Source organism: Eurosta solidaginis, chromosome 1, assembly GCF_040869045.1.
Source record: "Eurosta solidaginis isolate ZX-2024a chromosome 1, ASM4086904v1, whole genome shotgun sequence".
NCBI lineage: Eukaryota > Metazoa > Arthropoda > Insecta > Diptera > Tephritidae > Eurosta > Eurosta solidaginis.
The window spans coordinates 270984142-270995893 of record NC_090319.1 but is presented as its reverse complement, the minus strand read 5'-3'; the positions used below and the strand labels follow the sequence as shown (position 1 = coordinate 270995893).

The following is an 11752-nucleotide window of genomic DNA, read 5'->3' as shown; positions in this document are numbered from 1 at the left end:
CTACTGTTACAAGAAGCTTATGTTAAGTTTACATTATGTTAGTTCTAACACAGCAGACGAGACATTCATCATTCAAGAAACCTATTTTGCCCGCAAAATACCAGTTTTAAAAAACCTTAGACAATAAGTCACATTACGATCTCAGTGACAAAACATTTGAAAAAATTAATTACTTGGAGGACCGAAAAAGTTCAAAAATGAACATAAATCATGATGTTGTTGTTGTAGCAGTGCTTCGCTCCACCTAACAGCCGCGACCGATCACAAATTGTCATCAATATCCTCTAACGGGAGTCCAGGGGTGGACCATAATGAAAGGGGTGTTAGAGGCGTTGGTTCCACATTACAATTAAAGAGATGGTAGGTGTCATGTGGGGACACATTGCAAGCGGGACATACATTTTGTATGTCGGAGTTGATTCTGGATAGGTAAGAGTTAAACCTGTTACAGTATCCAGAACGAAGTTGAGCTAGAGTGACTCGCGTTTCCCTGGTGAGTATGTGTTCCTCTTCCGCATGTTTTGGGTATTGTTCTTTGAGTACTGGATTCACCGGGAAATTCCTGGTATAAAGTTCCGACGCCTGTTTTTGGGGTTCACCAAGGACCTGCTTGTGTTTTTTTGTTTCATACGGCTGGGTTTCAGGTGCCGTATTTCCCCAAAATGCTTACGGAGATGACTCCTTAAGCCCCTCCTCGGTGTTGGCTCATCAATCAGATGTCTGTTTGGATGCCCAGGTTTCTGGGTATTCAACAGAAACTGTTTGATTAGCATCTCATTTCTCTCCCTGATGGGGAGTATTCTCGCCTCATTATGTAGGCGGTGTTCTGGGGACATAAGAAGGCAGCCCGTGGCGATTCTGAGAGCAGTATTTTGGCAGACCTGTAGCTTCTTCCAGTGGGTAGTTTTTAGGCTTGGCGACCATATGGGTGACGCGTAGCACGTCACACCCAAGATTTTGGGGTGTAGGACAGTCGGTAGCGTAGTGCCATCGACGTGGATGTTCAAAATGGTCGACAAATGGTCGAACATAAATCATCGTGTAAGCCCATTAAGTTCTTAATATCGGTTGTTATCCGTGATAAACCGAATTGTTTTTTCTAGTTAAGCATCAAAATGCAATCTCTTGTAACACCTACACATGTATATGTACATTTGCACAGGCATATTAAAAGAGAAATCTTTGTACAAATAAAACTTGTATGTATATTTTGAATTAAATGTTTTTGCCTTGCATATGAATGCATTTACAAAATGATTAGTACACTTTTTTTAAAATATATTTTGTTTAATAAATATTTATGCATATAGCTAAGTTATCAAATTAATGAATACTAAATTAATGTTAAGATAGCCTTTAATGTTACAATTCAACTGAAGTTACAGCGAAAGTACACTTGAGGTGCAAAAGTGTCTACAGATGTTTCTGTAAAACAGACGTTCATAAAAATATCAGTAGCAGCATTCAAACTTGGAGCTTCAATTCGTTAATTAGTAGACGGTGGATTTTGACATATATTTTTTTATAATTGGTAATTAAATAAAACTACCAACTATCGGCCGAGGAATTAATGAGCCAGTTATGAATGCCCTAATGTAATATATTAATATAATTTATTTTTGTTAATCAAAAGCTAAGTTCTGCGAAAACCGATTGATAAGATTTAGTGCTGAACTAGTTATATTACATCAGCATGTATTATTCTTTTTGCAAATTGTCTACATTTTTTATTTGCATTTTCGTTATCATTCTTCGCTACAGACAGCTTCACAATATGCTAATTTAATTTATGTAAATTGAATGTTGAACATGAGATACTGAAATTAATTGCTATTTTTTTTTAACACAGCAAATGTGCTTGTTTACTAAATACTCTAACACAATTAGCTTCGTCACGCGCTGAACGCTGAAATTAGCACGATATTAATCAACGCACTGCAGACGTCTATGATCGCAGCGAAGCTAAACGATTTTGCATTTCCTGTAATTCCTCTTCTTCCTCTTCGCCAGCCTCCTCTTCTGATGCATTAACTGTGGCTGCAGGTGTTTCTTGTTTTTCAGCTACACTACCTTCCGGCGGTAGTGGTGCTTCCCCAAGTTTGCCATCTGTTATTTCCCATAAGACCTTATCTACTTCTTTGGCCGCCTCCTCTTCCATCTCTTCGCTCTCTTCTAGTGAATCCATAGTTTCATCGAGCATTTCTTCAATTATGCCCGCCTTCATCATTTCCTTAGACATGTCACGCATTATACCGGCCAATTCTGGATAACGTATTAGATTTTGCATTGCCTGCATTACTTCGGTAGATTTTTGTAACGAACCAGCAACACGTAATGTAGCTTAAAAGGAAATATAATAATTAAAATAATTAACTTTATGTGTCATTAAATCGTAAAAGTATTTACACAACTGATTTTTCATTTGTAGCTGTACGGAGTTGAGATGTGCTTTCGATGTATATATACGATTTATAGCTTTACGTGCTCCTACTATCTCCTTGGCGAGAATGATGCAAGTGTCGCGATCATTTTTAGCTGCTGCTTGTTTCAGGGAACGCTTCACTTTCTCTTCCTCTCGTTGTATGCTACGTATTTGGCGATCCAATTGATTGCTTTCTTTGCGTATCTTATGCGTCCATTCTTGTACCTACAACAACAGTATCGTATGCAAATTTTAATTTGTTTATTTGTTTAGAAATATTGAGGATGTAGTTTATATACATACATAAGTATAAGTATGTTTATACACAAACTTAACTGGTTTGCCTTGGCCATGAACCGTAACACTTTTCCAAGTAGGCCAATACACTTTTTACCGTTGTTGTGCCAATTACTTACTTACCTGCTCCTTGGGATCCTTGGTATGCGTTTTGCCGAATAATCCCATTTTAACAGTCGTGTGTAGATTAGAAAGTTTGATTTTCTTGAGATTACCAATATTAATTTTTAGCAAATTTATTAAAATAAGTGACTCATTTGCAAAGTTTCAACAAATTTTGATGGGCTTGTATGTCACAGAAATGTCAATTGGTTTGTTTTGACTTCTATTTGCAAAGTGCGCAGCATGGCGCAACGATACAAGGTGGCTTAGAACAGCTGATTATAAACTTTTTTTATTTAATTTGATACATCAACTTCCGGTGCCGTACGATTTTGACATTTGTCCATCGAATTTACAAAAACAATGTACATCAAATGTTTATATATGTTTGTAGGTATGTCACCATGCTGCCACCTTGTATCATTCCGCTATGGTGCGCCGCAACTGAAGACATGGTTGTATTTAGAGTGAGGGGAGTGGGGAGGAGAATGAGAAATTTTGTAGTGAAATAAAAACAATAGTAAAGGAGAAAAACGATGGGATACCACGCCAAACACAGCTAGGGCCGTTCCAGAGCTTAAGAAACGGGCTCCTATTATTGTTAAACCGAAAGAACAAGGCAAGATCTAAATAATAAAATTAACCCTAACGAGCTAAAGATAACAGACATTAAAGCGGGCCATAATGGTATTATGGTGATCGATAGTATTAATGAAGATGAAAGAAATAAGATTAAACAAATTGTGGATAAAAAAATAAGTGATGAATATCAAATAAAGATACCACGTGACTATAAACCAAAATTATTTATAACAGGCATGCAGTTTGAAAAGAATAGAGATGACCTGATCGAGTGTCTAAGAAAGCAAAACAAATGCCTAGAACAGGGTGAAATAAAAATTATTAAGCAATATAATGTTAAAACTAGCAACAAAAACTATTACAACGCAATATTGGAGGTGGACGAGGAAATGTTTACTAATGCTTTAAAATTGGATAAGCTCAACGTAGGATGGGAAAGATGCAAAGTTTACGATGGCGTTGATGTGACAACGTGTTTCAAATGCAGAGGATACAATCACAAGGCGACTGAATGCAAAAACGAGGAAGTTTGTACCAAATGCTTGGGTAAGCATAAGACCATTGAATGTAATGAACAACCAGCAAACAAGTGTATAAACTGCATAAAGGCAAATGAGAAGTTAAATCTAGGACTAGATGTCAATCACTCGTGCAATAGCAGACAGTACCCAGTCTACCTAAAGCACTTGAATGCAAAAAAACAAAGGCTAGGATACTAGCAGCGAACACCCGACGCACTGATAAGCCCGCCACAATCCAATGAGATACCGCTGAAGAAAATTCGATACAAAGAAAGACTGCAGACTAGACACAATGAACTAAAGTGCATATACTTGAATATTTACAGCATAGTATCAAACAAATGTGAACTGGAAGTGTTGGCTGAAGTACATACACCAAGTATCATATTATGTTCGGAAACGTGTACAACGAAAGATGTTGAAGACAGCGAATTAGAAATAGCAGCGTATAATATGGTTAGATGCGACTCGCACAGCAGGCATACAGGAGGAGTACTAGTGTATGTTCATAGGACAGTGGAGATAAATGTAATTTATAATGCTAGTGTCAATATGAACTTATGGTGCATTATAATAAAATTGAAAAAGGTCGATAAAAAGTGGCAAATAGGGGTTCTGTATCATTCGCCAAGCACAAGTGATGCAGCATTTATCGAGTACCTAAATGAAATATTAATCGATAAATTTTAAAGAAGTAAATGTAATATACTAATCGGGGATTTTAATATAAACATGAACATATCAACATATAGTACAAAATTGAATGAGATATTTTCTGTGATGGGTATGACCCAAAAAGTAGAATTTAATACTCAAATTACAGATGCAAGTGCATCTAAAATTGATTTATTATATTCAAATTCAGATGAAATTCAGTGCAATAATTTGCCTGCATACAAAATTTCAGATCACGAAACAATAATGTTCAATATTAGAACGTCTAAATCACCCCAGATGAGAATGACCAAGAAAATCACAGCTTGGGATAAATATAATAGTGAAATTTTAATAAGCATCCTGAGATCATGTAACTTCAACATAAATGAAAACCTACTAATTGATGAGAAAGTCGAATTAGTGAACAACATAATAATGCAAGCTATGGAAAGTTTAACGTATGAAAAAGAAGTTCATATCAAGCTAATGAATAAATGGTACGACAGAGAATTGGCTTAAATGAATAAATGCAAATATAATAAGTATAAGCTTGCGATACAAACAGGTGATTGGAACGAATATAAAAATATAAATCGTATCTACGAAAAGCTAGTAAAAATAAAGAAAGTTAAATATATGGAAAATAAAGTCGAAATGAATGAAAATAACGCCAAAGAAATGTGGAAACATTTTAAGCAAGCGGTTTGCTTAACGAGATATAACGAAGGGATTAAAAAGGCGATAATAGATGGTACGATGGTAGAAAATGAAACTGAGCTGGCAAATGGTCTAAATAGGTTCTTTATAAATAGCGTAATAGAAATTAGTAACATCATAGAACCTTGCCGGTGTAGCACTAAGTGATGTACAAGTCAATTCTAGATTAAAGTTTGCCAAAATAACAACAGATGAAGTTATTAATATTCTGAAAGAGTTCAAATATAAAATAGGCGGCAGAAAACTTTTATCTGATGGAGTACTTAAAGACTGTATATTGTGTACAGGATATTTCTACGAACAAATAATCAATAACAGCCTAGAAGAGGGTCTTGTACCAGAAAAGTGGAAAACGTCAACGGTGATACCAGTGGAAAAAGTTAAAAAGACAGTAAAACCTGAAGAACTTAGACCCATAAACACTCTGCCTAGTGATTGTTAACTACTTGAAGCTTATGTTAAGAACCAGTTAACGAAATACTTTGAAGATAATAATATACTAGCCCACCAACAGTCAGGCTTTAGAAAGAAACTTTCATGTGAGACAGCTCTTAATTTGGTGATACATGACTGGAAAGAAGAGTTAAATAATAAAAAAAAGTGGTTGTTTCAGTCTTCCTAGACCTCAAACGAGCTTTTGAAACAGTGGATAGGGAGATCTTAATCAAAAAAATGCAACGTATTGGTATAACTGGTATAGAACTTGACTGGTTTCGCAGCTATTTGAAGCAGAGGAGACAGAAAACGGTTATAAATACGTGATGTCTGATGAATTGGAAGTACCCATAGGGTTACCACAAGGCTCAGTTTTGGCACCGATACTGTTCTTAATTTATATTAATGATATAGTGAACGCTATTGAAGGTTGTGAAATTAAACTATTCGCTGATGATTCATTAATAATGATTAGTAAGAATAATATTAATTCTGCACTTTCTAAAATACAACATGAACTGAATAACCTGTACAAATGGTTGTGCGGAAATAGACTGAAACTTAATATAAATAAAACGAAATTTATGATAATAACAAGGAGGAACATTAATGAGGATATAATTGGTTTAAAAATCAATGACGAAAGCATACAAAAAGTTGACAGTATAAAATATTTGGGAATTATAATTGATAACAAACTCAAGTTTGAAGAACATATAAACTACACAATCCAGAAAGTTGCGAAAAAAATTGGGGTTATGCAGAGAACATCCAAATATATTTAAAAAAAAGTACAAAATAATTATATATAAGTCCATTATAGAACCGCACTTTGTAAACTGCCCATCTATTCTATTCATTGTGTCAGACAAGGAAATAGATAAACTTCAAAAGATGCAAATCAGATGTATGAGATTTATTCTTAAAAAACCTAGAGATACTCGTACGGCTGATATGCTGAGAAGTTTGAACTGGTTATGTGTCAAGCAATAGATTTTTTTCACGCTATGAAGTTTATATTTAATATTAAAAGTGAAAATGTACCTGAATATCTAAGCAAAAACGTAGTATTAGTTAAGCAAACACATAACATTAATACAAGGAATAAACACAATTTCAAACTGCCTTTATTCAGAATTGAAATAGATCAGCAAAATATTTTTTATAAAGGTCTAAAAAGTTTCAATGAACTGCCTATAGATATAAAAAGTTGTAATGAAATCGTAGCTTTTAAAGCAAAACTTTATGAATATTGTAAAACCTTAGCAATAAGATAGTAAATTGTAATATAATTTAATTTATGAATTAGGCTTTTTTGCCGTAATAAATAAATGAAATGAAATGAAATGAAATTACTTTTCTTTAAAATAAACCCTTGGCGGCAGTAAGTTGAGCCGTCTTTTGATTTCAAACACTTAATGGATGCAGCAAATAGTAAATATTTGCAGGCAGCTCGATGGATGATCTATGGATTTCATGCATTTCAACCTTCAATGAGATTAAGACCGAGCTTTTCACGTTTCCTACAAATTGACGGATCCACGTACTGTATGCCAGTTTTGAACGGCATCTGCTAAGGCATGTGACATTTCTGAGGAGCTTTATATAACAGAAAAACACTCAAAGGGCTTTCCAAAATGAGATGGGGCGCAAATTTATAGATCGAGCCCAGGAATTTGAATCGAATATGTTTTGTTTTTGTAGATAGTTGTTAAATTACGGGATGATAACGCATATTTTCATACTTCTCCCGATCTCAGTTGGATGTGCGACCTGGTTGACAAATTCAGGATACAGCTTTTAATGAATTGATGGTCAGATGATCAGTAAGATCCTCCGAGCGTTACAAATATCCTGAAGTTAACGGAATATATCCATTATTAGATTGAGGAACTATATAATTTTTTTGTTTTTAAGAAAATGATTCAATCTTATGGTACAATACTAACTTTAACACTGTACAGTTTAGAAATCCTGACCAGCAGGCCTGAACACAGATTTCCAGAATGCTTTCAAAAACAAACAGATGTGTCGAAATATAAAACAAAGTAGAATGTTGAGATGTTAGCCATCATCCCGTCGCAAAAATCCTAAGCCAGAAAAAAAATGTCCACGCAAATGCACCAACAATGATATGAGCCAAATAAATCCACATAGAAGCCTAGGGCCCTGTTCACTAACTTGAGTTTTGAAATGTACTTTTTTCTTTCATACAAATTATATGGAGAAAAAGTGTACATTTTAAAACTCACAGTTACTGAATAGGGCCCCTGTTTCAATTTGTGAGCCAGATAGTTTGTTAATTTCTTGTCTTTAGTTTGGTAAAGCTGCCTTTAATAAACCTCCTTTTTTCAAAAATAGATGACACTGCTTGACCTCTAGCCATATGTGTTAAATGATTAAATGCCTATCACAACTCATATGCACAAAAATATCACGACCTCTGCTTCCCAAGTCTCCCAATGATCCAAAGCATTCCCGTGAGCATTGGTCGTGATACGGAGCTAGAAAAAATCGGTAGATGCATCATGATAGCTGTTACTATTTTTTCGCTTTGAAGCGAGAGCGCGTCTCGGTTGTATCTAATGGCAAAGAGGATAAATATAATAAGAGCCACCAGTCTGCTATGAGTGGCGAGTAACTCGCTGGAAATTTAAAAAAAATAATACCTAGTGTTTTCCAGGAGGGACATTTTCAATTGTCTCGCATTTATGTAGCCACTATATGCAAATGTGATTTTTGGAAAGAGAATTAATTAATTAATTAAATTAAGTCGGAAAAATAAACACAAATACCCCACGAAAATGTATAGAAGACATTTATGCATATATCGCCCAAAAAAAACCATAACGAAAACTTTATACAAAGTAACGAGTGACCTCTCGTATTATATTTATCCTCTTTGCTAATGGCCATGTCCAAGCGTTGAGACGAAGCAACGCGTCCAAAGCGTTTATGAGATAGCTTGTTTTCCTCATCTATACTCACAAATCACACACAGATTATCGGCTCTGTCGCAGAATCCGATATTCTCGGTATCGGTTTTCAATCCGTCAATTTTTAGCTGGAGACATTGGTGCTTTATCGGTAACCGTATCGGTAATCTTTTAACAACTGATTCGACCAACCTTATGAGAATCGATGCAATCGATTATTGGTGTCGCTAAAGTCGTAACCGTATCGTAGCCAACCAATTGGGTTTTGGTTTACCGTCGTAACGATAAACAGCTGATTACGTTAGGGATACGGATACAGCGATACGACATACGGCACCAATGACTCCGGCTTTTCTCATTAGGTGTCGCGCAATCCGACCTTATCGATTTTAATGTTCGAATTTTTTTAATCGATTTCAGGTGTCGGGCAATCCGAGATTATTGGTTTTGTTATCGGAAACAAAACGGTGAAGTACATGCTAACGTTTTCATTTGTTTGAATTAGAAATTTGTAACATTTTGCAAAATGTAGGAATATTGATCATATTTTGTGAAAAATGCAGTTCATATTTAACACTAAAATTCTGTTTTCAGGGGAAAGCATAAAAACAGAGCTCAAAATGAAATACGTATGGAATTCATGGAGAAGTACCCGGACATCGCCAGGGGATTCACAAAAAAGGATAAGACACTTGTTGATTTTCTGTGGCACCAATTAGTGGAATCACTGAATAGCGCAGGACCTCCAACAAAAGATTTGAATGGTTGGAAAAAAGTAACAAATGGAAAAGTGAGGTAAAGAGAAAGTTGGCACACAACAAATTTGGAGAACGCGCCACTGGTGGAGGGCCATTTAATAAACAAACCCTAAACCCTGTGGAGGAAACCATAACGCGTATTTGCGTAATGACACAAAGTTTTGAAGGTGTTTCCGGAACATCGTTGGCCTTGAAGAGGAATATTTAATATCAAGCGACGATGAAATGCCTTCAACTTCTAAACGTTCCCGCCTCGAATGCTGGATGGCTCGAAATCACGTTAAAGCCGACACAACAAATGAGCTGCTTGCCAAATTTATCGAGTTGGACACTGAGTGGAAGAAAAGTGTCTCTAACAAAATGGATGATATCCTCCGGATACAAAATGAAACAAGTGACACAAATGAACGCTTACTTGAAGCCGTTGATAAGTCAACGCAGGAATTTGTATCCTTTAGCCCTAAAATTTTACGTTTTATTATCCAACGTGAAAGGGAGATATATGACCCCTTGGGCGAGTATGAGCAATCGTAAAGATATTAGATACTTTTCTTACTTAAACTTTGTTTACTTTCTCGTACTATATTCCCTGATAGACAGCTATCAGTCATTTGAGGCATCAATTGACAAATATGGCCCTGCTAGACAGCTATCAGTCATTTGAGGTATCAATTGACAGATATGGCTGATGGAAATTTACATCACAGCGTAAAGCAAAGTTTCTATCAGGTTGTTAGAAGCGACATGACAAACCTTATGTAAACATTCTGTTTACGTGTATGCATACACATACATACCATGGTTTTCCATACGAATAAAAGGAAAAATTTATGCGAGTGTATTAGTGATGTCAACAATTCTGTTAATGGGTTGGAGTTTCCGTCAGCTCTGTCTAGCAGGGTTTACATCTCATCATATTTTTTTCTCTTTTAATGTATGTAAATAATTTTCATTTACATACAGCTGTGTTCAATTTTATAATAGCGAAATTCTAAATGGCTTAGTTTAAAAACAATTTTAGTTTTTTTTAAATTTAAAAGCACATAAATAAAAATTTAAAGCTAACACAAAGTTCTAGAAAGTAAATCGAAGTTCAAAAAAATGTCATAAAAATTTTAAATTTTTTAATCAAAACTTTTACACAATTTTCGAAAATATAGTTTTGTAGCCCATGAAAATAATGTACAAGTTTACAGACTGTACAAATTACCGTTGATTTTATAGAATATTTTTTTCTAAGGTTGTTGCTCATTTTTTCCCATGTAAAAATATATTTTGTTCATGTGTTATATGGAAGAGAACACGTAACACCCCCAGCAAAAAAAATCTATAAAACCAATGGTACTTTGTACGTCTGTAAACTTGCACTTGAGGTTTCATTATTTTAATATGGGTACCATCTATACATCCTGTGATGCCAGGAATTTTATATTTGTGGTAAAAATAGTCCGTCGTCTGTCTTTTTTCATTCTCGTCCATTTTTAAACTGACCCATTGGCGACAAATATTAGTTTCTGTAACTCTTAACATTCGTGTCAAGGTTTCAGATATGGTACTTCTGCCCAAACTTATATTAATGTCGTTCCCTACAGAACGTTGATACGATCCTTCTGCTAGGAATCGAAGCAAAGCGCATAGCTTCAAAATTGAAGGAATGGATGTTGGAGGTATATACCTATCAATGGTATTCAGCACCAATTCAAATGCAACTTTGCTTAAACGGTAATGGACCACAATCCACAAATCTGCAAGGAATAAATTTTCTGAACTTGGTATAAAAATAAAACTTTAATATGTATGTATGGAAGAAGGATTGATTTCATGAAAGATCCTAAATGTTCACAAGTTGTTTGAATTAGGCAATTATAGCTGGTTCAACGAATAGCTTCAAAACGGCTTTTTACAAACGTCAAACTTAGCATAGAGACCGACATACATATATATTTAATGCTTTTTGCGCTTACACAGACTCCGGAAGTTCTAGAGGATTTGTGTGGTCTCTTAAGCGCCGTCGTTCACTCTCGCATCCCGTTTCTCTTGGATAATTAAAAAAGCAATAACAGTGCACATATTTCTTCTTTATTTATTTTTTTTTTTCTGCAAATTAATCATTGGAAAAAAGCACAAGTTAATTAATTTTATTAGCATTTGCCGCCAAATACACACAATACCAAAAGTGAAACAAAACCCAGCTGATTCGAATATCGGTTTTGTTTAATTGCGAAAAACCCCAAATCCGATCGAAATTCGCGACACCAATTCGAACAGATATCGGTTTTCATTTCCGACAAAAATCAAATCCGAGTCGGATTCTGCGACATACCT

At 35.1% G+C, this 11752-nt stretch overlaps 1 protein-coding gene across 1 annotated transcript; it reads right to left on the bottom strand.

Annotated features, from left to right (window-relative positions):
- Positions 1 to 1181: 1181 nt before the first annotated feature.
- On the bottom strand, positions 1182 to 3067 carry Vps24 (vacuolar protein sorting 24). The gene is made up of 3 exons (XM_067770266.1): positions 2843 to 3067; positions 2407 to 2647; positions 1182 to 2340 (listed from the first exon to the last, which is right to left on the bottom strand). The coding sequence occupies exons 1-3, from the start codon at positions 2885 to 2887 to the stop codon at positions 1946 to 1948; spliced, it is 681 nt and encodes a 226-aa protein (XP_067626367.1). The 5' UTR covers positions 2888 to 3067; the 3' UTR covers positions 1182 to 1945.
- Positions 3068 to 11752: the final 8685 nt, after the last annotated feature.

Excerpts from the sequence above, each read along its gene's own strand:
- Vps24 (XM_067770266.1), bottom strand. The coding sequence starts at position 2,887 with ATGGGATTATTCGGCAAAACGCATACCAAGGATCCCAAGGAGCAG. Across the intron at positions 2,648-2,842 it reads CCAAGGATCCCAAGGAGCAG|GTACAAGAATGGACGCATAA; the intron begins GTAAGTAAGTAA and ends CTGTTGTTGTAG. Across the intron at positions 2,341-2,406 it reads ACAAATGAAAAATCAGTTGT|CTACATTACGTGTTGCTGGT; the intron begins GTAAATACTTTT and ends TTTCCTTTTAAG.